The sequence below is a fragment of the Brugia malayi genome, assembly GCF_000002995.4.
Source record: "Brugia malayi strain FR3 genome assembly, contig: Bm_v4_Chr2_contig_001, whole genome shotgun sequence".
In the NCBI taxonomy this organism is placed as follows: Eukaryota; Metazoa; Nematoda; class Chromadorea; order Rhabditida; family Onchocercidae; genus Brugia; species Brugia malayi.
In genome coordinates, this window is record NW_025062476.1 from 9573545 (window position 1) to 9600758 (window position 27214).

General features: G+C 31.8%; 7 protein-coding genes across 7 annotated transcripts; 3 read left to right on the plus strand and 4 right to left on the minus strand.

The window, feature by feature from the left end:
• Positions 1-2715: 2715 nt before the first annotated feature.
• On the plus strand, positions 2716-5559 carry Bm3635 (Conserved hypothetical protein, putative; the record flags this gene model as incomplete). The annotated part of the gene is made up of 9 exons (XM_043079064.1): positions 2716-2916; positions 3104-3220; positions 3568-3756; positions 3846-3979; positions 4129-4218; positions 4344-4450; positions 4611-4804; positions 5102-5171; positions 5465-5559. The coding sequence occupies 9 exons, from the start codon at positions 2716-2718 to the stop codon at positions 5557-5559; spliced, it is 1197 nt and encodes a 398-aa protein (XP_042934998.1).
• Bm12566 (Uncharacterized protein) lies at positions 4555-4791 on the minus strand (the record flags this gene model as incomplete). The annotated part of the gene is made up of 1 exon (XM_043079065.1): positions 4555-4791. One exon carries the CDS (start codon positions 4789-4791, stop codon positions 4555-4557), a length of 237 nt encoding a protein of 78 aa, XP_042934999.1.
• Positions 5560-6240: 681 nt separating the features above from the next.
• Positions 6241-6536, minus strand: Bm1310 (Uncharacterized protein; the record flags this gene model as incomplete). Its single annotated transcript, XM_043079066.1, has 2 exons — positions 6241-6396; positions 6495-6536. The coding sequence occupies 2 exons, from the start codon at positions 6534-6536 to the stop codon at positions 6241-6243; spliced, it is 198 nt and encodes a 65-aa protein (XP_042935000.1).
• Positions 6537-6878: 342 nt separating this feature from the next.
• Bma-lgc-45 (Neurotransmitter-gated ion-channel ligand binding domain containing protein) lies at positions 6879-13723 on the plus strand (the record flags this gene model as incomplete). The annotated part of the gene is made up of 21 exons (XM_001900853.2): positions 6879-7003; positions 7265-7494; positions 7838-7956; positions 8074-8163; positions 8272-8394; positions 8608-8733; positions 8982-9069; positions 9257-9329; positions 9450-9576; positions 9693-9817; positions 10635-10798; positions 10918-11056; positions 11378-11525; positions 11712-11932; positions 12078-12160; positions 12314-12454; positions 12810-12913; positions 12986-13111; positions 13197-13295; positions 13377-13468; positions 13600-13723. 21 exons carry the CDS (start codon positions 6879-6881, stop codon positions 13721-13723), a joined length of 2667 nt encoding a protein of 888 aa, XP_001900888.2.
• A 364-nt stretch (positions 13724-14087) lies between these two features.
• Bma-mig-5 (DIX domain containing protein) lies at positions 14088-18702 on the minus strand (the record flags this gene model as incomplete). Its single annotated transcript, XM_001900852.2, has 15 exons — positions 14088-14201; positions 14364-14495; positions 14618-14844; positions 15063-15218; positions 15286-15417; positions 15676-15914; positions 16044-16166; positions 16279-16408; positions 16515-16636; positions 16778-16939; positions 17009-17087; positions 17592-17721; positions 17831-17999; positions 18162-18307; positions 18670-18702. 15 exons carry the CDS (start codon positions 18700-18702, stop codon positions 14088-14090), a joined length of 2094 nt encoding a protein of 697 aa, XP_001900887.2.
• Positions 18703-20233: 1531 nt separating this feature from the next.
• On the minus strand, positions 20234-21827 carry Bm9822 (Uncharacterized protein; the record flags this gene model as incomplete). Its single annotated transcript, XM_001900851.2, has 5 exons — positions 20234-20320; positions 20446-20616; positions 20855-21028; positions 21328-21446; positions 21737-21827. The coding sequence occupies 5 exons, from the start codon at positions 21825-21827 to the stop codon at positions 20234-20236; spliced, it is 642 nt and encodes a 213-aa protein (XP_001900886.2).
• A 1901-nt stretch (positions 21828-23728) lies between these two features.
• Bm9821 (Uncharacterized protein) lies at positions 23729-26888 on the plus strand (the record flags this gene model as incomplete). The annotated part of the gene is made up of 8 exons (XM_001900850.1): positions 23729-23906; positions 24119-24300; positions 24463-24612; positions 24781-25014; positions 25325-25516; positions 25822-25995; positions 26391-26630; positions 26778-26888. 8 exons carry the CDS (start codon positions 23729-23731, stop codon positions 26886-26888), a joined length of 1461 nt encoding a protein of 486 aa, XP_001900885.1.
• Positions 26889-27214: the final 326 nt, after the last annotated feature.

Consider the following 27214-nt stretch of genomic DNA (forward strand, 5'->3'; position numbering starts at 1 on the left):
GGAACTGTTTTACTTGAAAATTTGAAATAGCAGTTGTGTATAACTGTCAGACTAAATATTGTCATCGTAGGCATAAATTTAAACTCTCAAAGAAACAGAATAATGTTGAAGTTTAAAACTCAATCAATAATTTCAGCAGACTCGCACAGTAATCCGTCAATACATGTGAACATAATGGTTGAATGAACTTTACCCATGAAATCCGACTTAAGTAGTTCTCATATGACAATTATATTGCAGATAGGTCATCCGGAAACATAACTGTATATTTCTGGAAGTGTCTGATGATTTTGTGTTAAAAGAAGCAGAAATCTGTTTATGTTCAGCTTCGATCTAATTAGTAGATAACACTTGGAAGTTAAGATTATCAACACCTAAATAACCTGAAGTTCTTCTAAAGTTAATTTTTTTAAGTTTGAACTTCAATATGCTGCTAATTTATTAGGGTCAAGTAAGCGATAAAAAGAGGACAAAAATAGAATATGACAGGTTCGAAATGAACAACTAAAATTGCGGATGCCCAGAGCAGTTAGGCGAGAGTAAGCGATGAAGAACGGCCTAAAAGCAAAATGGATGCATGGATGGATGGATAATCATTACGGTTTCCTTTGCTCTTGCGTCTTCTGTCCCGCACCAATTGCGCTGATGACCTATAAAGCAGTGGCAGTAATGTTTCGTCATCCAATTCGGGTGTTATCTTATCCAAACTGATAGTCAGCCCCCTTCCTAAACTAAATCAAAGGGCCGATGAACTGTGTTTGCACAAATAACGACCCCTAAAACAAAGTCATTTGTCCTATCACATGACAGCAAAAATCAAAAACTACTCCTCCAATCTCATTTTCCCTTCCTCACATTTATTTTGATTTATCAAGAAACATTGCATAAACACAAACAGAAACATTCATTAGCTATACCATAATGATTCATTAATCTAATGTCACCTAAAATACTCCAACAATATCTAATTTTGAATTAATACAATTATTCTCATTTGTTATTAATTAAATGATAGAATAGCTCCTTACTAACAGAAAAATTTTTGGTTTAATATTGTAAAAATGAGTAGTTCCATGTTTTGAGTAAAATGTTAGTATATCACTCAGTTATGCCTGGTAAAAATATTGATACTAGACATGCTACTTTATTGATCACTGGAAATGGTCTTAATATTTATTAATATTTATAAGTCCAATTGATATTATCAGTTTTGAGATGGAATCTTTTACAAGCAACATTTCAAAGAGCATAAATTTGCGTTCTTTGAAACAATTTTAGAACATGGCTAATGCAAATACATATTTTTAGCTCATTATGATTCGACTAATTAAATAATTTATTGAAAAAAAGAAAAGTAAAAGAGTTCAAACATTAACAAGTGAATGGACATGATGGAGTGAATTTCAATTTTAATTGATAATTTAATTAACAATTTTAACTGAAGTATCAAAATATGCTCCCCCTTCCACATGCGGGAACGCACAGAAGGAGAAAGGTAATAATAATGTGACAGTGATCAGCCCAGATGACCTTTACTTTAAATTAAACCATGCAATCACTGATAATGGCTGAGTCCGTTGTACGAATATAATATTGTCATCATTCACTTATCATCTCTCAATGTATGTGATAATGGGAAGAATAGATTTACATAGCATTAGAAGAGAAAATCGATTCAGAAGATAAGACTTAATTCTATGATGGATCAATGTCCCAATGACGAAATGAATTATCGTTTAATTATTTAATTGAAATCATTGTTTCTCTCAAATAATTTAATTAAACATTGCTACCGTTATAATTTTGAAGTACTTCAAAGACAGTTTCGAACAGCTCTATAAATATTTAATAGACTTTATAAAAATGGAAGGAAATAAGTGCAATTATAAAATAAACTTTATTAAATTAAAATTATTAAATTTTGCAAAACTGGTCTCTGTATAATTTCTCCATCATATTTCATCTAATAATGAAATACTAATTTAACAACTGCACTAGCAACTAATTTGATGAAAATACGATGTGATATTTTTGTAAACTATAAATGTGATATTTTGTTAGTTTATAATTTGCAGATTTTCCATCGAGTCTATTAAAAATTATAATTTATTTTATTGCAGTTTTTGATAAAATTCCGTAAATGTTGAATTATTTGTTTTGTTATTGGTATGTGTAACGATGACAAGTTCCATGCACACAGCACTTCTCATCGATGACATTTTCGATTACACGTCAGCCTGCATGGTTTGCAAAAATGTCTCTTCAATGACTGCTGACTTTACTGCTTTCCTTACCACTTCTCTTCTCTTCCTCTGTCATAATTCATGTGCTTACTTTCTTTTAATAGTTTTCTTTTATGCTATTGACATGCTGATAACATCTAAAAAATTAATCACTTAAACGCAAGTAATTAATTACATAAACATACCATCTGCGTGCAATTTTCATATTTTCTACAAAATCATTTTGTAAAAAATTTATTTGAAGTATACGGTCACTCGTTTTCGTATCACAGACTTATAAAACAATCTCGAGGGTAAATTTATTCTATCATTCGCAGGTCTCTGCTAAAATATATGTCATTGTAATATGCTATTCGAAATGGGAAATAAGATTATAAACCTGCAGTATTGTTCATATCATCAATTTCACTATTGCAATTCATTTGTGCACACGTACGTTATACTTAATTTTTACGTAATTTAGATTGTGACGATGGCATCATCATCCAGTATGAAAGATACTTCTTCGGTTGATTTACCCTATCATATTGATATACTTTTAAGTAAAAAAATTTACAATCCTGGTGACACAATTCATGGTGAAGTGATCTTTACACTTGAAAGAAATCTATCTTGTGATCTAATTAATGTACAGCTTTTCGGTTTAATTCGAGTTTTTTGGATAGATAAAAAGGCAGGTTTTTTGAGTTGAGAATATTAATTAATTTGTATCAATTTTGCACTATCCGAGTGGTCTACTTTCGCATATTTCTTTATTTAATAAAATTTTCTCACTTTTTTATTCAATCACTGACCTAATCAATTATCCGCCCTATAATTTATTGATCCCCAATTTATAAGTTTTAAAATTAAATGCTTAGATAGGCAATGGTTGTTTCCGTCCTCTGCCTCGTGAACAAAAAAGAGTTCTGATAGACGAAACCGTAATATTATGGTCCGAAGAAAAAACAAATTGCAAAAGACCAATCCAGCCAACTGTTAGTTTCACTTAATTTAGAAGAAATTTCATTCTCAAAAAATTGTCTATTAAATATCGCATTCTTTCTTTAGATATGTAAAGTTTAGATAAATATAACACAGAAAATAATATAAGATTTGAATGTATACCGAATACTTGAATCATATTACACGTATTAGTCGAATATCTGAATTTCTATTAGCAAATGCTTAAATAGGGCAGTATCAATGTGGCATGTCAGTTTCTCATCTAAGTATCTCATTTTAAAATTTTGTATTAAATACTTGAATCATATTACTCATTTTAAAATTTTGTATTAAATACTTTAAAACTGACTTATTAATAGGATTCTTTTTCAAACTACAGCTTAATGATATTTTACGACTGTCAGCAACAATCGCAATAAGAACAAAAAAATACGAACGGAATGGAAATTTTCGCGGAATCGAAACTGGAAGTCATAAATTTGAATTTACATTCCAATTACCAAAAGAAGGCCTTTACACATCGTTTGATCTTGGGAATTGTGATGGACGTGTGCGATATTGCATCAATGCAAGTGTCTTTGAAGTTTAATCCATTTATTAAAAATGCAAATTTTCAGCAATTTACTGCACTTATCCCAGTGCAATTCCATATTTTAGGTGCAATGCTTTTCTTATGGTTTGCTAGTACTTAAGCAAACATTGGTGTTTCCAGTCGTATGTCCAGTTGATCCGTCCCAATGTATGGATGCACTCCAAAATAGTTATAATAGAAAAAGAATGGAATTCAAGAAGTGAATCTTTATTTTACGATTTCTTTCAGTTACTATAAAAATTCAGTTTAAATTTTCACTAGATGATATCAATTTTGCTTCTGAGCTATACTTGACTAATTTTTCATGCTAAAGGTCATAATGAAATATGTCTTTCTAAATTCTTTTAGAGGTCGTTACCTTGATGTTGAACTGTCAGTCTCAAAACGTTGGTTGGTTCCTGGCGAGGCAATACCTGTTCAAGTATATATTGATAACAGGTATTTAAACTGATGTTTGGAATCTGTTGAAATTCAGAATGACAGGTTTTTAATTTGAATTTTTGAGAACTGGGCCATTCAATAGTTTTTTATCTGTGAAATGTTTAAAGAAAAATTTTGCATAGATCTGGCAAATCTATAAAATTTTCTCATTTATCGATACAACAACATGTTTTCTGCATAGCGACACATCCGTTGAAATGTGCTAAAGAATGGTTCCAGGATACGCTTGGTAAATTCATTACTATCTTTTAACTTTTCTTGCTGCATTGTAGTGACTGATCGATACTTCAGTTCGTTTAGAAATCATTTTTTTTTTTCTTTCTTATATTAATTCTATTTAACCATTTCACAGCAACCGCCTAATTCCACTTTTATAAAATTGATAGCAGGTGTTGGCATGGATGCACATAAAATACCGAATGGATCAAAGTATAAATATACTCCAAATTTCAATGTACCAGCTTTGGTACCCGGCTTCGAGATCAGTGGATGTATGACCCTCGAGTATGACCTCAAACTGGACGTTGGCTTTGATAGGATTACAATGAGCAGTGACATGAAACATATCATCTGTACCTTGACAGTCTGCTTTTTTTTGAACTTTTCATCTATTGTAAATATTCATATTGCAATCAATTATCGAATACTTCAAAACAACTGTTAGTTAAGTAATAAATTAAATGATTCTCAAGCCTGGTTAAGGCTATCTATATGTAACAACTAGTTTCTCGTGATACCTAATACTTGCTATCATGTGCTTATTAGTATTCTTAATGAAATATTCTCTTATCTAATTTTGAAAGTTGTAGAATACTTTAATATATTTTTAAAAGCACCGAACTATTTAAAACTTGAGAGTAAACATGAATATTTTATCCAGATACCAATTTTCATCGGGACAAGTTCCATAACAGACACAAATATTTTACAGAAATCTAAATTTCGAAAAGGTAAAGCTTTCAAATTTTCAAGTACCGAAGCCAAACAATGATTTGTTTTATGGGCATAAAGCAATAAAACATTATTTTAATCAATTGCAGAAGAGAAAATATTTTAATCAATTTTAGAGGGTACGATTGCTCATGTGAGATAAGAAATGGAAAGATAAAAAAGATTGAATTTTTTGAATTGAACCAACTAGAAGTAAGTGTGATGGTCACTTCTACTTAGAATGAAATTTCCAATCCAATTTATTTTTTATTTCCGTCAATTTAAATGAGCTAAAACTAAAAACATTTTATAGTATCTCTGTTACCGCCAAATTACTACGACATCCCACCACCATCTTATGACGAGTGCTTTTCAAAGGATCTAGTTATCAACGAAACAGTTGACTAGTGGTAAGCACCATTAGCTTCTCCACTGATATCTATCAAATATAATAGCTAGAAAATGTCCAAAAAAAGTTTAACCTTTCGTGATTGTTTCAGAAAATGTTATACATCGATACATATTCAATGATAATTAGATTTCGTATTGTGAAGTGGTCAGAATAATCAGAATATTAGCGACAATAGTATCATCAAGAAAGTATTATTTCTATGCACGTTTCATCCCAAACTTATGAAAATTGTTTTCAAATAAGTGATAGTATGTAAATTTTGGTCTGAAATAAATTGCTTATCGACTAGTTACAGTTAATCAGAATATTAGCAACAATAATATCTTCAAGGAAGTGCGCAATATTCCATTCTTTTGAAACAAATATCCTTATAAGGTTGCAAGATACGCTGAAATTAGTTGTGTTATACGTAAATGGATTTTGATTATAACAAACTGTGATAGATCATAAGATGACATGGGTCGTATAATTCAAATAACTTCTGAAAATATTAATTTTAGTAACAAAAGGAAACCGTCAAGATTTTAAGCAGAAAAATGTTTAACATCAACTATTTTAATATTTTTAATTTGAGTTGAATATAATTTGCTATTAAAAGAAAAAAAAAATATTACCAATAAATGAAAGTAATTTAGAAAAATATCGTTAAAAGAGCTAAAAGTGGAAAGAAGAAATAACTAACAAATATTTTCACTCATGTTTTGTTGAAATTGATAACTAGCAAGGAATTTTAATGTTGACAAGCAGAACGTGTTGATATTTGTCGTACCAAACTGTGGCAAAGGAATAAATGAAGAAACTGTCGTTGTCACATTAAATAAATTGTCAATACACTAGAATTTAAAAATAAGAAATAAAAAAGTGGTGATTAATGTACAATTACACCATTTCAGTAATAGAATTGATTGAATTTGACAGATTGCTACTTTACTTCCAATCCATTCATTTTGTTTGATGGTAAACTTCGATCCATGTATGTTTTTATTTTTCTTTCTTAAGCATTCGTAGTTCTCTTAGTTTCTATTTAAGTCAAAAATGCTTGCTTGCTGAGTAATTATTTTTTAACACTTTATTCATCTGATAATGCAAATAAAAATGCATTCGGCTTTTTTTTTATTTAAAAAAATACTTTTGATAACTAAGAGTTGATAATAAAGTTATTAATACAAATACAAATTGAACTAACTATGAAGTTTTAAGGTTATTCAGAAATTTTAAAATTATAGCTTCTGTAGTTTGATCCTAAATGTATATGTCCTAATTTCATGTCAAAAGTAAACTGATATTATCGGATTCATCGTACAAACAAAAAGAAATGTTCCGGTTTTTACGAAACATTTTAGTGAGCTTTTATTTTTTATCCCATCTAATTGCATTATTAAATGGGAAAATTTCTCATGCCAACAAATATATGAACGACAACGGTACCATTGAAGAAAGGTACGTTCTCCAATTACAATATATTATTAACAACTTTACAAAACTAAGTTAAATACGTTTAAACGTACGTTATAATGATTTATGTGAATTATATTAAGCGAAAAATATGTAAGGAAATCATTCTAATATATATATTAAATATACTATTTTCTAGGTACTTTTTATTTGAAGCTTTCATGTTTACCATAATTTTTTCTTCTATTTCACTACTTCCCTAACAATTTTGCTTCCAAAAAGTAGCAAATCTAGAATCACTTGAAGTGATCAGAAACCACTGTGGAATAATGAAGTGATCAACAACGATCCCAGCGATAACGTTATTGAAAGAAATGTCAGTGCCAATCTGTTTGCAAAAGGAAACGAATTTGATGCAAACAATGATAATGAAAATAGTATAACGAAGTTGCTACGAAGCAATTTGATTGATGGTGAAAATAATTCTGGTGATAATTTTACTGAAAGAGCTGTTAATGAGGAAAGCGAAATAAGTGGTATCACTTATCTATTTAATAATTTATGACTACGAAAGCACTGATTTGATTATATTATTGTGTCTGTATCAAATTCTTCTCTATTCTACCCAAACTTTCTTACAACAATTATTGCTTGATAGAGTCAGACTATTCTTGATTTCCTATTTATTTGAAACCATTTCAATTTATGGAATTTGTCAAGTTATAATTCTTTTTACTAGTTTGGAAATATTCAGAAAGTCAATCTAAATATCGAAATACTTGTACTAGTTCTGCCTTTATGATACGGAGTTCAAGTAATAAACTTAAAAAATAATATCTTTGAGTAAATTCATTTTACCTACTAATTAATTCTTTAAAGGAACATTTTCTTCTCTCGACCATGATAATTCCATTGAGAGTGAGAAGAACACTTCTGAAATTTATGACTACGATAGCACTGATACTAAACCAATTTTATGGATAAATACAACTTACCAAGTAAGTTTACGTGCAGCAATATCGTAAGTAACAGACACGTGTGAATGTTTTCTGTACAAGAAGAAATGCATATGAATATTCCGTGTCGACTAATCAGTCCTTCCTTCATTGCTGCAGGCTTACGATATTGGTTTAAATGTGACAACGATGGTTGAATGTGCTGTGTGGAATGTGTCGATGCTAATGAATATCACTGATACATCAGAGGTAAGTTCGGATTGTTTATATTCAAGAATTCTTTTTTCTTTTCATTCTTTCTAATTTTTTAGTTCCTTCTTTAAAATGCTTAGAGCAATATTTTGAAAGATGTTTCAGAATCAAATGAATGTTACCGACGGCGGCGATCCAAGCTGGACGATAAGTGGTATAGAAATTATAAACACAAAAGAACGTCTCGAAGAACTAAAATTAGATACAAATTTACTTGATCAGTATCGGGTCTGAATTATTTTACTGTAAAACTTCATAATAAGCATATTCTTTACGTGGATACATTAATAACTTTAATTTAAATGCTAAATAGGTCTATTTGCATTGTTAGTTAGTGGTTAGGAGAACACTTTAGGCTACGAATCATTTCGTACTCAATAAAGCACTCCGAATCATTCGGAAACTATTACTAATAACGCATTATCTGAAAAATATTTCAAGAAAATTATGATTGTCTTCGAAGAGATTTGTAAAAATTATCCACGGGAATTATGGTTTTCAACAGTTGAAGATGCGCGACAACTGGGAATAACAAAAACAGATTCATTTATCTGCGACCCATTCAAGGTATTCTTTACCACTAGAAATTGATATTTATGGTTAGGAGACGTTAATAATTTTTGGCAGAAACTATTGCTTTCTGCCAAAAATTTTTGAATTTCTGTTTTGATAAGTCGGAAGAAATGCACAGAAACTGTTTTCCCCTTTGCTGCTTTGAAATATCAACAACTTTTCATTTTATTAAGCAATAGATCAAAACTGTTTACTGATATTCTAATTTATTAGTAAAAGCAGTTTGATTCAATTCGTTGTAGGAAGAATTGCATCCCAGTGAAGAAAAATTGCAGCAATTTGAACAACTTTTAAACGAAATTGTGCATAATACCACTACTACCTTAAACGGTATGTTTTATATTCGTGAACAATTTCAGGACTCACTAAAGCAATTAGCTATCAGAAAGAAAATAGAATTTTGGATTAATAAAGATGGGAACTTTTTGAAGAAAGACAGATGACTCTCCAAATTAATATTGTTAAAAAATAAAATTAATATTGTTAATTCATTGCAACATTAGCTAGATAATTCTAGAATTGTCTACGATAATTAACGACAATATAATGTTTGAAACAGTTACACCGATCACTTTATCGAAGAATAAAAGGTAATAATTGATGTAAGATTGATGGCAAATGGGCTACTGAACAGAAGGTTCAGACTTGAATTTCTTTGTGCATATCTTAGACGAAATATATAAAGAGCATATAGTACGAGTTCACTGCAGTACAGAAAAGGAATATCAGCTTGGTAAACGCAGCTTGGTTCGATATCTCAGGGAGACTTCTCAGAAAGACAGTGGTAGTGATGAAGCGTCTGTCGACAGTAAGGATGATTCAGTATATCTGGATAAGGTTTTCATTTTTCTGAATTCAAATAGAGGCACAAACTACTTGAATTCTTCGCTAAATAAATCTAGTGTTTGGGACACTGAGGATGGAATTTGTTCTCATCTATTCGTTTGTTTTAGGATTCATGGACAGATACTCAAGAGGATTCTGACGAAATGATTAAGAAAGAGACTCCGGCTGCCAGTGATGATCGTAAGGGTTTAAAAGCGCCAGTTGTAATCAAAATAGATGCCGGTCAACAGCAGTAAATCCTTTTTAATTTAAATTAGAGTAATCACAACTTTTACATAACTTGATAAGGTAACGTGAAATGGGATCTGATTCGAGCAGATTGTAGAGTCGAATAGTTTGTGGAGAAGGAGAGGTTTAATCAGTCTTTATTTTATTGGAATTAAAGATTATCGTTGATCATACTTGTTGAACAATACTAGAAAGATTGAGGATTTGGCTGTAAGGCAATGAGTGCCAGATCGTTGTCCAGAAAACCTCACCTTGACAAAGGTAAGCATTAGTAATCATTAGTTCCTAACATGACGGCAAAGGAGTCAGCTAAACGAAAACCTTGTCAAATTCGAATATAATTTATAGTTAACAAGAATGACAAACAGCAGAAGAGGTTAGTAAATTGAGAACTGATAATTGTAAACAATTGGGGACCAATTCCAACACATATTTTTTGTTAACATATAATGCAAATATGCTCAGATACATGGAAGATGAATATTAGATAAATGGTTTCTTATGTGACATTAGAACATTTGTCCAAAAAATGTTCAAACATCTTTAATCTATAATTTTATTTCTGTACGTTGTAATTCGGTTTTTCTGACATAGGATAGTAGCGCTTGGATAGTTTGTTTGTTAGAAAGTTAAGTAAATGGGGAACTATTTCCGAGTTGACCGAAACAGATGCACGATTCAGATTACTGACAGTGGTGGATAGAATGAGTAGTTCATTATTAGTAGAACGAGATTTGGTGAGCAGAGGCAATTATTGATAAGAAAGTTTTGTTACCTTAAGAGATTGAATTACTTTCAATTGCAAAATGACCTCATTGCAGAGCTCGACTGATTATAAATAAGTGGGAAGCAGTTCAAGCATTACGTCTAAGCATAGCAAAACACGTATTTGAACGACATCAACTTATTGGCTTATTCCTTGACGGTATTTGTGCTGATTTCGTGCCAAGCGCTGTTGATGAGTTCAATGCAACCGAGTTTGAAGGTTATGCTTTGTCTCATTTTGGATAGAAATTGTACGAGGTGAAAGTTTTTTATGGATTTTAGTGAATAAATATCTTTTCTTGATTTTAATTATTATCTTTTTCATTAGTAAAATTGCAGGAGTGGATATTGAGGGCCCGATAGGATTGAATATAACAACGTTATCATTATCTGGTGTTAATTTAACAGAATTAGCTGAGAAGTTACGGAACGATACTGAAGTCGATATGATACTTAATAGAACAATGTCCGAGAATGGGTATATTCATATTTATTCAAGATTTTACAATGATGTTTTTATCATACCTAAAATCTGTTTGGCTTTTATAATGTACTCAAGTAATTAGGAAAAAACTGGTACTAGTTAAACAGCCAAACTTTAGATTTAGATTCTTATTGACTTTCGATGTTATCTTATCGGAATTATTAAATATTGCCATATTTTTGGTAGCTGACATCAGAGAGTGTTGTAAATACACCGTATTAGAATAATTAAAATTAAACCTTAATTGAAAAATATCCAACTTTCTTAAAAAGGCATAAATGACTGTTTTTGAATCATCCGCCTTACAATTTTCAGAACTCTTGGTGGTTCATTCATTTTGCCAGTTCTTCAGAAGAACAAATATGATCCGTTTTCGGCACCTATTGTTTTTCAAGGTAGTGCGGTGGTTGTTCGTTTCGGAATTTATATTGAGTCGATGAGTAATTTTCAAACTTCTACTATGGTATCATTTAATTTGATTTTCTATACAAAAGATAAAATATGTTTTATTGATAAACGCAACTTATTCTGATGAATCAATAAATGCTGCTCGAATGCAACTTCCAGTTTAAAATTTTGTAGGTTTTTTTGAGTTTCAATTTAAAAATTCATTACCTTTATAAAATAGACGCTTGCAGTCTACTTGCAGGATTATGATATGGATATCTTTTTGATGATGGCTTGGCGTGATGCACGACTGGTAAATCCATATGAGAAAGCTATTCTTGTTAAAGAGGAAGAAATTTTGGAGAAAATTTGGCGACCTGATCCATTTTTTGCTAATGCTAAGGAAGCTTCTTTCCATGAAGTTACTTTTCTAAATTTTCTGATGCGAATTTATAACGACGGCTTAGTTCTCTATGAGACAAGGTTTGCCTTTTCGGATCTTCATTACAATTTTACTTTATCATATCATACTTAGATTATATCACTGCTACCAATCAAAATACATATGTGACTAACTTATAAAAAGACTATTGGTTGAACAAAGAAGTCATTTCCTTCTTATTTTCAGAATTAAACTAAAGCCATCATGCAATCTTGTGCTCTGTAAATATCCGCACGATAGGCAAACTTGTGAATTGAAGATTAAATCTTGTAAGTATGTTGAAACTATCTTTGTAAAAGGTAAATAAAAGTTTTTTAAAAGATCTTTTTTCCTTTAAAGTTCAAGCAAGAAAGCCAAGAGTTGATTGGTAATATTGTGATAAAAATATTACAAGTATTCGCTTAAATATGGCATAATTTTAGTTGCATATCCTACAAAAACTGTACGATTTGAATGGTTTTCAAATAAACGTGACGCAATTGACAAGAATCCAGACGTTACGCTGCCTGAGCTTTATATTCATCGTTACGAACCGACGTATTGCGAAAGGACCAGAAAATCAGGTATTTGAAATAAACTATCTGAGCAAGTTTCGATGATTGCAAAATCTCTTTAAAAGGCTAAAATTTGAAGAATTCAAGATTTTTCATGCATTCTTCCAAACTTTAAGTCGCCAAGCAATGAATGAACTATTATGGTATTTAAAATACTAGCAACTGAAGGCAAAAATTTACCAAGTAATGCAGTATGCAACAAGTTTTTAAATAAAATAACTCAGCTAACCTGACTACTTTTTTTAGCCTTATAAAGGTCACTGTTGTCCCTTCTTAATAATTACGTTTTATCTGTATAGTTTGTTCTTCATTAGGAGTCTCTATTTCTTAATTTCCATTTCCACACAATTCGTCGTATTTTCAGGTCATTTTTCCTGTTTGAAGGCAATTTTTCGATTAAAACGCGATGTTGGTTTCCACATTGCTCAAACTTACATACCAACTTCACTGGCACTAATGTTTTCATGGGTACTTTTGCTATTGTTTGATGAAATATTTGGAATCACTGTCAGTTCATAAAACAGACTTTAAATCTGATAGGTTGGTGTATGGCTTCCCGAAGAATTTATGGAGGGACGTATTGGTGTGGCAATCACTGTACTCCTAACGTTATCGACGGAATCAGCCGGTGCTCGTGAACATCTTCCGAGCGTTTCTTACATGAAGGTTGCTTTATTTGCTAAAAGTGGACTATACTTCATAAAAAAAAATTAGAAATTCTCTCCTCCATGCAACAAAATGCTTTTTTCAGGCAATCGATTTATGGTTTGGCTTTATCACAGCTTTTGTGTTTATCACGCTTCTCCAAACACTTATTGTTATTGCATTGGATAAACGAGCCAAGCAATTGGTCAGTTGCTAGATAGTTTGAGTTTTTCTTGCAATCATTACCAACCACAAATTACGTAAATCACAATAAGACTATGTCTAGAGGAAATCAGCAGCGAAGAAGAAAAGTGAATTAACGGAACAATCGCGGGAGCTTATGTTGGCTAGAGCTGAACAGTACCACAAACGTGGCAGGTCAGCGAACAATTATATAGTCAGTTTAGCTTTTCATTAGTCAATCGGAAAACAAACTTCCTTCCTGCTTTTCATAACTACATTCTTCAATACAGCCTAATTCAATTTTCGCATCAAAGTTTTGTTTCTAGGTATTTGGACAATTTTTGTCGTTTATTCTATCCACTAGGATTTTTGATATTTCTAATTGCATATTACTTCGTGTTTACCGAAGGACGACAAAACGATTGCGTTGTAACTGGCCGACAAACTTGATAGCTTGTATTTCTAAAATATATTTAGATTTAAATGTGATAAGAATGCAAGATTATACGGCACGCATGAATCTGTATTATGTGCCAAAAATAGAGTATTAACAAAACATTATCAGCTACTTCATTCTAATAACATAATGCACATTTCGTGGATGAGAATGAAAAAAAATTACAATTAAAATAAAAGAACAAAAATGCTTAAGGGAAACGTTCACAGTATCCATTCAAAAACTTCTCTTTTTCCTTCCAGTTACAGATTTTATTTTGAGCTCCTTTGCTTCTTACTGCATGACCAAAGTTTGCTACTTATATTTTAGGTAGTTCATGAAATAAATGAACAAAAAATACTTTTTGGTGGTTAAAAGTTATTTTTGTATCACCAAAAATTTGTTATCCTCAACTGTTTCAAACTCAGTTTCGCTGTCAGCATTCCTTTGTTCATGCAGCAGTGAATTTGGTGTATTTGGTGGTTGAGCAACCTGAAAATTGAGCAACTTGGTCAAATACAATTTCTTCAGATATTTCAGTGATCTATTTGGGAAAAAAATAATGTTTGCTATAAAGAATTGAAATATAAGATTTAGCAATTCATTTTTCCTTTTTTGCTAATTCGGTAAAACTCTGTTTGATTATATATCTACCTCACATCCATTAATTCGTTGTTCCATATCCAAACGATTGGGAAGTGTACGGTGTGACAGCTTTAGTGTTGGTGCCTCAGTAAGAAGTGTAGAATCAATCATGTCTGGACCCATGACCGATGCATAGTCATTCTATAATTCGAATTTTTAAAAATGAAGAAAAACATGAGAAATGATCTGAAAACATTAGGAATTAAAGCTCATCATAGCAAGAGTAGAGCCATGTTATATGAACAATATGACATCTATATGACCGTTGAGCTGCCGCAAAAACTTTTTCGCTGCTCGCTTGATGTGATCGTTAAGTGAGGCCAAGACTGATCAAATATAGCTTTTCCACCAAGTGTATTTCGTGCACTAGTACGAGATAGATGTGCTGGTGCTGGTGAACCAACATAGGTCACCTCGGTAGTAACTTCAGCACCGGCTTTACCCAACGAAGAATCCGATTTATTTTTGTTACGAACAGAAAGTATTGAATCTGAAAAGAAAGGAATTTCGCAAACAAGAAATTGGTTAATATAATTCTAAAAGAATCTAAAAGATGTAAAATAATGACTCTAAACAATGCACATCACGACTTGTTTTTATACATTTTCTTTCATAAATTTATTGTAGCAATAAAAAGTATCGAAAATATATTGTTTCAAGTTTTCCAGAATAAAATTACTAAAGTTTTTTAAAAACAACTAACACAACCTTCAAAAATATAATAGCACTTCTCCGTAAATGTAAGTTTATTAACAACGTGTCTAATATGTCCCTCTGCTAAGAGCTTTGATGCATAGATACGCGCTGCTTTACGATCCGTAATACCGTGTACGTGTTCCATCAACCAATCAACAAGGTCACAGCCTTAAATCAGTGTTAGAACTATATGTTAGATGAGATAGCATTAAACATCTTCTACAGAAAATCATACCAATGAAAGACATCGGCACAGGAATTTTCAGCCATTTTCGATTCTTTATTTGCAGCCCTGAACTAGGTAAAGCCATATACTTTAGAATGATCACCGGATCCATATCAACATTTAGGTTATCCAATTGCTGTTCTGTAACTTGTACGCAGTAAAACAAGCAAAAAAATCGGCCAATGCCGCTGTCACATACGATACAAGACAATGCCCAGCATTTCGTAACCGATTGAGAATGGATTCTTGAAAAAAGCTTACAAAGTCAGTTTAATTTTCGTTTTCAATCTGTATGTTAACCAAATTACTAATATTTTCAAGAAAATTAAAAGCAAATTTAGCATAGCATGGGAATCGTTCTTTGTTTGTTTTCAAGCATAATATCAAATATTTACAAACCATTTTCTTCATTTTCTCGTCGTCTTGCAATATCCTCAATATTCAATGAAGTATTTAAGTCGGGTGGATTCAATTGCTTCAATTTCACACAATTCTGAATGCTTGGAATATGTCCGTTTCGTCGCTCTGCATAAGCACCTTCTAGATCAGTTTCAGCTTCCTCAGCGACAAGCGTAGCGTCACCATCATTGACCGAAACCATCTCCTCAAGACCTTTCGGTGGTCGCACAATATTGTGTCTGAACATCCATTTCAGAATGACGATAAAGTTGAGTGCAACATTTCATAAATTTCATTTGAAAAAATAAAAATGTGAGTCAACGATAAGCATTGAAATAATTTTGAGTATTAAGAAAAAAAAGATTTACTTAGTGCTCTCCACCCAAAGTGATATATCTATGGGCATCGTTTCCGAAGCAATCCCTGAGAGTATATCTGCTCGCTTATCTGAATTATTGCACGTCCTTTTGGCAACATAAAGTGTGATTGGCCTGAAATAGTATAGCTAAATAAAGCACCAGTAAAATGACGCATTTCGAACACTGATATTCGATAAAAGATGTTGAAAGCAAATGAGGAAAGATAAAAGCTAAAACAGCTAACTTTCGACTAGCTGCTGCTTTACGCAATAAATCAACCGCTTCAACATCGCTTAAATTTTCGAATGAACTTCGATTCACTTGCACAATTTGATCACCAACTTCAATCCGACCATCCAAATCAACTATTCCACCTGTGACAGTAATGATTGAAGTTTTATGTAGGGAACATGAGTTTCAATTTTCTTCAATATCCTAAAAAATAATTTAGAAAACGAATAAAATAATAATAATACTAACCACTGTGAACATCACTAACAAAAATGCCACCATCGTGACTTAGTACAGAAATTCCCAAGAAAACTCCATTTTTCATTGGTAGCGTTATAACATCGATTCGAGGAAGTGAAAGAGAAGTCATACTGAAGAATAACATTTATACAACAAAGTAAATTAATGTGCCACCAAAATACAAAGCTATTGAGAACAATTAAGCAGATTATCGATTGAAAATCGGCCAGAGATTTTCCATTTTAGCTTCCAAAACCAATTTCATATATAACCTGCTTTCAGTTACTGACGAAATTGTGCTTGGTACATAAGCTTTTCGATATCTTTCTTTGCGGGGACGTCTTTGACGGCGAGGACACGGAAGTACCCCACTGGGACTAGCAAGCGGTGAAGCAGGAAAGACTGGTGCACAAGCACCAGGATGTTTGAAATATCTGTAACGAAAAAAATCAGACGACAGTAACTAAGCTGTTTGATGTTTTTAAAATAAGTCACAAAACTACCTTGAATTCACATCTTCTAGATGGTATGGATCTTCTGAATTTGATGCATACAATTCTGCCAAACCTTCACCAGCTCTTTCTGAAATTATTGCTTATTTTCAAACCCAACAAACAAGCAAATAGGATCCCGAAAGTTCTTACGATTACTAATTATAAGAAAAAATCACGAATTTGAACTTCATAAAACATTATGACCTACAACACTCTACAAAAGTAAGAATTATCAAAAGTGAGAAAATCAGCGATTCATATTCGCTAAATTATTAAAGTTTCAAATACTCTGATATTATTTCATATCCCGGACGGACATAATTTAAAAGATTGAAATGATTCATTTCATGCTCCACTGCATGTAGCACAAATTTCAAGACAATAGAAAAGAACTTTTGTAATACCAACGATTAAATTTACTTAAAGAAATATAATCTGCGTCAGCAAAACCAATCCTTCCTTGTCTTCTGTTTTTAAGTGGTTTCTCTTAGGTTAAGTTAATTCTCTTAAGTTAGTCACTACTGTAAGTACTCGAATTTTAGTGAAATGAAAAAAAGGTTTACCTACAGTTCATATCAGAAAATTCACTTACTACTAATCACTGTCGACAAACTGCTTGCCGTGATGCTGTTTTCATCACTTTTGTTCCGATGTATACGCAACAAATCACGATTTTCACTAGCTAGATCATGCAAAGACCTTCGTTTTCTCAAATTGAAATCCTTAAAATTTAAAACAATTTGATTCAAGTAATAGCTTTCAAAATCAGCTCAATCGTAATTCCATATCTTTTTCCCGAAGTTTCTGAAACCTGACAAAAGCACATTATACCTTCAACTTAGCACCAGTGAGTTGTCCTTTGTTTGTTTTGTTAGATACTCTTGGTAATGTTCCTGAACAGTGAACGTTATCGGATGAGGAAAGAAGAACCAATTCGATGAGTCCATTTGCTGATTTAACCAATTTCGTCGAATCATCTCGGATTTCTACTTTTACTTCACTAAATAAATTATATATTTATCTCAAATATATCGAAAATATGGAGGGACAAAAATACATATTTAAATGGAAATTTCAGATATGTTTTATACAAACTTCAAAACTCTGCCTAAAATAAAGTGTTTTATACAACTGTATCAAAAATGATATTCGAAACATTAACCATCCAACTGCTTCGTCCAGCTGTTTGCAAAAATACTTGTACCCTTTCTTGTTAAAAACTTTCTTAAAATCACCAAGCGTAATGGCATCATCTGCAACGGGCACTACAGATAAATATGGAGTACTGTCGTCCAAATAATAATACACCTAAAAGATGGATTATTAAACTCCATTTTTGAGGAATACATCTTGCCATTCCGCGTGCAATAATTAAACAACCCTGCATAAAGCAACAAAAATGCCAAATGATGAATGAAAATAAAATAAAGAAAAAGTGCAGATGAGACAAAGTTTCAAATTTAGCTGAAATAATCGACAAATGTGAGTTAAACAAGTATTAAGACATGTAAACTTCTATATCAGGAAAATAAAGTTAAAATTAACAAATACGTAATAAAATTCTATCATGATGACAGCTCTTGATTTTATACATCCGGTTATTTTCCAAGTCGGTTTTAATTGCTAAATGATCAGTGCGCAGCTAATAGAAGTCATAAATGAATGCAAACCTTAGTGGATATAGCAGCAGCTTCCTCCCGCATCACTTCATTAATTCTGAAAAATAACGATTATTCCACAAAAATAAGCATGATAAAAACGGATAAACATTTCAAATTTCTTCCATAAAATCCTTGTGACTCTATGTACTTTCATGGCTTAAGTCTTATTAGGAAATTAAAGTCCAGCCAACTAAAATTATCAGTACCCTCTTACATTCGTCCTTGAGAAAGGAAAAGAAAAAGAGAAAGGGGAAAGCACCTTCTTGTTCTTCAAATGCATAACATTAATTGTCCTTGACCTGAACCACAGTACGTCAAGCACAGTTTTTTTTCCTGTCACAGCAAAAACAGGCGCTGAAGCAAAGGATTTACACCTAAATGAAACTCATTTGACAAAGCTCATGACAGTCATTAATGTTACTGCATGAATAATCGATACATTTTTGCTGTTTAAAAAAAAAATGGAAAATCAACCGAATTCAAAATCACCAATGAGATTCCAGCTTTAAATATTATCGGAATGACTGCGACTTTAGGATTAATTTAAATTTCGTAGAGAAGAAAAAAAAAGGCGCGTTGACACTCAAACTGTATTTGTTTCACTTACTATGTAAATAAGAATGTTGCATCATTCAGTCACTTCTGTTTCTGAAAAACAGAACTATGCAATGAGGTAGGGGAGAAACGATTTCTTGCATAACCCTTATCATCACATAAATCATTCTCCGTCCGAAAAAGGGTAATCTTTTTTTTTTTTTGTTTTTTTTTTTTTTTTTTTTTGTAGGACATTTATCTTAATTTTAATTTATTAAAACACCTCCAAAACCAATGTTGTTGAGCAGTAGAATGCTTTCTCATCTTTCCCCACATTTATAAGCTTTCTGTTCTTCGATAGTTCCAAAAAGTGAGGAATGAGGGAATTACTACCAGGCTCTAAGTTCACTGGTAAGCAAAGGTAAAGAAATTCTCATATTTAATGAGGTAGAATAATCCAACCCAACAAATGACCCCAATTCACTAACATCAAAATCTCGGTGTAATCAGACCACGAGATCATCTATCTAATGTGGCAGCGACTTGCAATCACTACGTCTCATGTACTCATGATTTCACAAATTTCTGTTTTTGACAAAGCCTCTTGCCGATCAGTGATATTTTCCCGTTGACCTGCAGTTTTCCAGTGCTTTACGCGACATCCGCGAGTTCTTCTATTGCTTTGGAATCAATCATACCAACGTTTTGAAAAGTTTTACAAGTGCATCTATCAATTTTTCAATTTAGTAAATTGCGTTCTAATTTGCCAAATTGAAATATTATTTCATATAATTAATTCATATGGAAATAAAATTCACTAAATTTATGTAAAATATTCTCAAAGTTCTCTGTTACCATTGTCAACCACTTTCACTTATTTCTGCGTGAAATATTTCAGATATGAACTGTGTTTATTAATGGCTTTTCGTAATTTGAATGAGTTTTAATTTTAAATAAATGGTTTTTAAATAAATACATATAAATGGTTTTTAAATAAAATTTTTTTTTTTAAATAAATACAAAGAAAGAATAGTATGGATCACATTAAGTTACAAGCTTTCTTATGCTTAAATTTCGGATTGTTTGAAGTACTTTTTATGCAATTATATAATGATTTCACACTGCGCTGAAACAAAATTCCACAATTTTCAGCTTTTCACAACATCAACATATTTGACAGCAGTTGCTGAGGTAATGATGATTTAGAATAAATTATTGACACTTATGGCACCATGCTGGCTCGCATCATACCTTATCGAAGATGGAGACATCCATTTGTGTAAGGTGACTGTTGCAAAAATTGAAATCATGTTGAAACATTATTTCATGCATGCCGCCACTACATGTACATACTTCAGAATTGTCCAATCCGCATAAGATGATTGGCTTTCCGGGAAACATATTCATAAATTCAGGAATCCACTGTAAAAGAAAAAAAAAAAACTAGCTTTTATGATTTTCTGACGTACTTTTGACTAAGTTATAACTTAAAATTTATAATTACATGCAACTGAAGTGAAGTTAGAACAAAAATTAAAGTAATAGTGAAAAATTATAAAAATAATGATAGTCACGGTTGAGTTTGTAAGCAAAAATTTTATGAAATAAAAATCAAAAAAAATGTTTTTATTGAATTTGCAACAATTGTGATGATTTTAACTTCTTCGATGACACTCCGATAAGTTTGTCCAGTTGTTATCGAATAGCATGCTACACAGCAATCGATGCTTTCGGTGCACTGTTTGCAAAACATTTCAAAATTATGCAAATCAACAAAAAGCCACATCTGCATCTCACGTCCATCTTGTGTTACTGTTGTACAACACTCGGCATCCTATACATCATTCCAATTCATTAATAAATATTTTATGTAAAAAAGGGAGATAAGTTTTTCAGTGTAGAAATTTCATTTACATCTTTTCAATCATTTGGTCTACTCAATCGTCTCTTTGAAATCAAGAATAGATGTTGTTCCTAAATATTAAATATTCTAGACTGGATCCCTTTTTTATGACATTAATATGAGAGACGACGAAGACATTGATTATGATTGAAATTTGAAGAAATACTTGCAGAGAATGGGATTTCTTTAAAGCAATTCAATTTTGCTAATTCACTTCTTAGCAAGCTAACACCACTGGAACAGTCACCAAGCATTACTATTCGATGTGGAATTACTTGCATTTCTTCATCACCTCTTACTGTCAACGCCAGATATCGTCCTTTAGATCTGCCAAACAATAATGAAGACTCTGAAGTGTAAGAAGCGAATGAATTGAGTGAAAATCTTACTTACACTATAAATGGATTATGTAATTTAAAGAAGTAATAAAGATGCATGGATTGCAAAAGTTCAAAGTGGCACTAAAAATGTGCTATAAGAAAGTTGTTTCAATGACGAATTTTGTTATTAAATGATTTAAAATGCTTGAAATTTTATTAATTCTACTTACTAGTTCCTTTATAATTCTCACTCTCTGTATCTCTTATTATTGATCATTTAATTTCCAATCTTGACAGAAAAAGGCATTACCTAACTTACCTGACCATAGTGATGGTGTTGCGAATTGTGCAGTGGTAGATGACGAAGTGCCGCTCTGCCGAGAATCCGAAGTTCGTCCACATTTCTTCATTGTTATACATCCACCTGTTGTCAGTCATACAGCCATTAACAATCAGATATAAGCGAATAAGTTTCATCCTTTAGTTAAGAAGTTTTGTAATACCTGAACTGTCACGCATATATCACAAGATAATTAAATATACGTTTTAGGATTATGCAAATATTTAATTATTTATAACTGCTGAAGTAAATAAAGAGTAATTCATGTCACCAACATTCTTCTCCACTTCACTGAAACTTTAAACTCTATTGCGAACAAATCTTCTGAAGAATTTTATTTCTGTACCTTCTAGTATCTATAAGATTTCATTCAGTTGTTCTATTCCATTTCAATGTCGAGAATAAAAGTCCATTATCATTTCAAGTTCCAATATAATGCTTCATATTATAAAAAAAAGTATGAAAAAAATAAAGGAATATATTTAAAACTGAATCAAATAAAGAAGTAAACTTTATTGTGGTTTAGGAAGTGTACATAAACAGGAATTGCGTTTCAAATGTAAAGTGCAGCATGCTTTGAGTTTTGATTTCATTATATAATTATAAATAAAATGTTTATTTTATTAGTGCGGCGAATTAAAAAACCAAACAAGACAAGACGAAACAATTTGGATATAAACCTAATTAAGACTGGAATTTTTCGTTATCAAATTTCTGAGTACTTAATATTCATTTAAGGAAAACAATAAGTCATTGCGCCTATAGTTGGATGACAAATTGATTTATACTGGAAGCTTTCCTTTTCATTCAAACAAACTATTTACTTCATTAGTGCAGCGAATTAAAAGTTTATCAAAGCAAGAAATAAAATAATGTAAATTCTTAATTAAAAATTTCCTAATGGAAGTAGAATTTCGAGTGCAGCTTAAAATAGAAACAATTCATTGAATAGTTCTCAGTGCTATGAAATGGGACAAAAAGGGAAAGAGAAAGGTAGCTGATAGTATGTCTTATTATTTCGGTTAACTATTGACTTCGGTTCGACTTTTCTTGGGGATTCCGAACCAGGACTACATCTTTTTCTGACACTACCATACCATAGTATAAAATAATCTATTTACAATATTCCGAATTTCAGGTGCTTGTAATAATAGTAAAAGTAAAGAGATTGCAGAACGCATACTGACAGCAGGAACCGGATAAATCTATTCCAGATTGCTATTCCAGAAATACATTATGCTATTTGATTAAAATCAGTACTAATAGTGTAATGGATCGGGTATTTACATATTTGGAAGTTTAACCTTTCAAATTCTCATCGGCAGTTTTTATTTAAATAATTCAGTAAGTACTAAGATTCAGTAATTATCTTAATTGAGAAATGGAAGTAACTTTACTTTGTCAATATGTTTTTAAGTAAAGTGACGTATATGAATATGCATGAAAAGACGTATGAATTTGGATTTTGAAATGTAAAAGCGTGTGTCATATGCATAGGTTTGTGACGTCATATACAACACGTGAAATCAAGCGGACATACGTCATATCCATATGGCACAGAAACGTGTCATGTACTGTTCGTCAACAGAAAAAGTCGTGCAAGACAAGGGGAGCAAGGATCGCTCGTCCAGAATCGCACTTAGCCCGCGCACCTGGAGTGTACTCACGAGCGATTGGCGCTGAATTCATATACTTGAACTTGACCTCAAGGACTCCTCCTCATCGAGCAGTTGTTCTCTGTCCTTTGGCGATGTTGTTTTAGTCTCTTTCTGCATTACCTTATATCAATTAACTATTTTAGAAGTGTAGTTAGTGTAACTTCCAGTAGATAAGCATTAATTATCATACAAAGATGTAGAAATTGATCGAGTTTTAGTCGTAAACATTGTTTTTGTCTTTATACTATTTCTATAGATTAATTTTCATATCATTTTACTTATAGTTATTTTAACAGTAATTATTTGGGAAGGAATGAGTAAGAAAGGAAGAAACCACAGTCAAAAACACCAACTTTTCAAGCCATCAGTACGTGGCAAAAATATCCATTTTTGGGGCAATGAATGTGATGAAACTTCAGATGACGATAATTCATGGTACTCAGCTAAAACTGTGAATTGTAAGACATGCCTGAAACCGAAGTATGGACGTCGTAAGTTTGTCTGAAATAATTCTTTTTAGAAATATTTTGATAACTAACTTTTCTACATGATATATGCCTTGTAATTTTATTTTAAAATTTGCGAACTACCTTAATATATAGGATAACATGCACAAGCTTAGATAGCATATACATTTTTTTTAGTATTTCTACTCATTTATCCTTTAATTATCTACACTTTTCTTAAAACACTCCACTTTCAGATCCTAATAAACCAGTTGGCAAAGAAATTATAGAAATTTTCCGTAAAAAAAGACCGTCATTAGAAAATATTCAACGTGCTTTACAACTTCTCAATGTACTTGTTGACAACTTTCAATCACCAGTTGATGAGATATATCGTCAAAGTTTGGATGTGCTTTTGGTTCAGGGGATTCAATTTCAGGTTTATTCGTGATGTATTTTTTCTTAAAATAAAAATAAGATCAGCACTTCTTTTATTACCAAGATCAGGAGTGGAAACCTACGATTTTCTATTTATTTTTCTCTACTTGTTACAATTTTGTGACAGTGCTTATTATATTATGTATTAATAAGTTTGCTGCAGAACCATACCATCCAGTATTATTCGATACATGCTTTGTCCATAGTTGTCGTACATATGGATGAAGATCAATTGAAAAGTTTGATACCGCGAGGACTGTTGACAGGCCTTACAACTCTACTTCAAAGCGAAGTACTTCGCATCGTTCAGAAGGTATAGAATGTGACATATAGGTGATTTATAATTATGAACTAAACTATGTTAGGGTTTTCAGTTAGTAAGATCGAAATTTCTAATCAGCTTCTTTATTAATCATAAAATAGTTCAAAGTATTACTAACATTGCAATAGCACAAAACTCTGTTACGTGATGAATTTTCAGGCTATCGACGTTTGCTCGTCTATCACTATCAAAAGTGCTGCTATGCGCGACATCGTTGCAGTTTGTGGGTCATTGCACATACGCGAATTGCTGTCGAAGCACTATCAAACGATTTCCAAAGAATTTGCACGCGTTGTCACAACCTTTCTGCAAGATTTGTGTAGTCCTAAGCCAGTCCCAGAATTCGTCTTGAAATATGTTGCCAGTAGTGCTCGTTATCTTTTGCGGCATGAGGTAGACTTCTTTTTCTAATGTATATTCTACCCGCAGGTAAAATTGCCTTGAAAATTGCACATTTTTCTCGATTGTCAGCTCATCTTGCATTTTCTTGTCCATCTTAAACTTCCATCCTCTATCTGTAACGGATTGCTCAATTCTTGACAATGCTCGATTATTCTATAGACCGTTTTCTTATTCGAAAATCTCCTGAATATTCAACTAATATTAGTTGTAGTTAATCATTACAGTTTCTTTATTTTACATGGAGTTCACGCTCTGCTAACTCTTTTCATGGCTTATTTTTGAAGTAACAAATGGTATTTAGGAGAACGAGATCCGAACAAGTGCTCTGAGAGCTATACTGAATGTGGTTACTAACAAGGATTTTACTCTCACTTTTGAAGATGATTATGTGGAGCTCATTATGAGATTTCTCGATAGTGCACGCAATAATGAAATTAGAGCCTCGTTTAATATCATTGAAGTGTTTGCAAAACAAAACAACTGCAATACTGATGTAATTATTATTCGGAAAATCACTTTTTTTTATTTAAATAAGTTTGGTAGTTATACACTGTTTGGGATTTTTCGAGCGTTCCGCTGTCGACTTTTGAAGATTTCTAAATTTCGACCTCTCAGACATTTGGAGTAGCTATCTCTGCAGCGTGTTTATAAAAAAAAAAAATCACGAGATTTTTTTGATGAAAGCATGTTTCCGAATATAAATATCTTAGATTTTATAAGATGATAGTGCAATAAAATAAAAGATGCATAAGCAAGCTAAAAGTATGTTTCCCACTTAAATTTATATCCGTATTATAGGCAATCGTTAAAGCAGGAATAATAAGAAAGTTCATGTCTCTTCTTCAAAATATGTCTTTAAAGTATGGTCTTGATATTTGTGCAGTGATCACAAGTCTTCTGTCTAATAAGAAATACATAGAACCCGTGTTGGAATCAGGATTTGTACTGTTGCTTCTTGGACTTATGGATCGGGTAAGTTACTATAATGAAATATTTTGAGAAAAGGTTGGTAAACTTGAGGGTAAGTAAGGATCATCCAGAAAAAAGTATAATTAAAGAATGCATTTCATTAAAAGGGTAGATATAAAAAATCGAAATACAACAAAAAAATTTCAACGAACTTAAATCATAATTCTTAAATGAATTTGTTATACGCATAACGCTTTGACAAGTTGCTGCATTTAACAGATAAATGTGCTACGAAGATTTTCTTTTTATTTTTGCTTAAAATATCTCATCTTAAAGAAGCGGTTTGTAGTTTGTTTATTGCTTCCTTCGTATATTTTTAAGTAATGTGAGTGAAAGAGTAGCTGAGCTGTAGATGGATTGAAATGAATTTGAGCTTTAAACTGAATCAGATTTTTCAGGGTTCTTCACATTACAAGAAAGAAGCATACAGAGCGTTAACATGCATGTGTAATAATCTTGAGCGAAAGAATGCCAGAACATTAGCTAATCGAACATACCTTGAAAAAATATGCAAAATTTTCAAAAGCGAGAATAATAGTTATATAGCATGTTCTCTTGGCCTTATTAATTGCATGTTCAAAGCGTGTTCAAAGGGGAGAGCTAAAAGACGGTTAAGGATAGCAAAGGAATATATTAGGGTTCGTTGTTAAATGAAATTCTGTTTTTTAAATTATCATAGTTCGACCTCTTTAGAAATGTATATATGTAAACAGTATTATCGCAGTAAACTGCAAAATTTCGAACACCAATTAAAGTTTTGTGAAGTATATTTCTGTCCATTTCAGGAGTCGGAAGCCTTTGAACTTATTAGAGAATTTATGAACAGCGAATATTACAAAGTAAGAAGTTTGGCTGACAGAATATACAGTGAATATCTGACCGACGACATTCACTAAACGATAATGGCGGGATGTAACGATATAAAGTGGGCCAAGCTACAGATCTTTAAAATCCAGAACTACGTTATCAAAGTTGGAGCGGTGAGAAATTTGTGGCAAGTATCGAAGAAAAACGACTCCTAGTTTATCGAAAAGAGACTTTTGTTTAATATCTAATTTTTTTTTTTGTTTGGAAAATCTGTATAAATTGTTAAATTGTTTATGCATTTTCTTTCTCCTCAATAGAAATACAAAGTAATAAACCATTGTTAAAATTATCATTAAAATTGAAGAAACTGTTTGACCTGACTGGTTATGATGCAACAAGTGTTTTCTTCACTTAT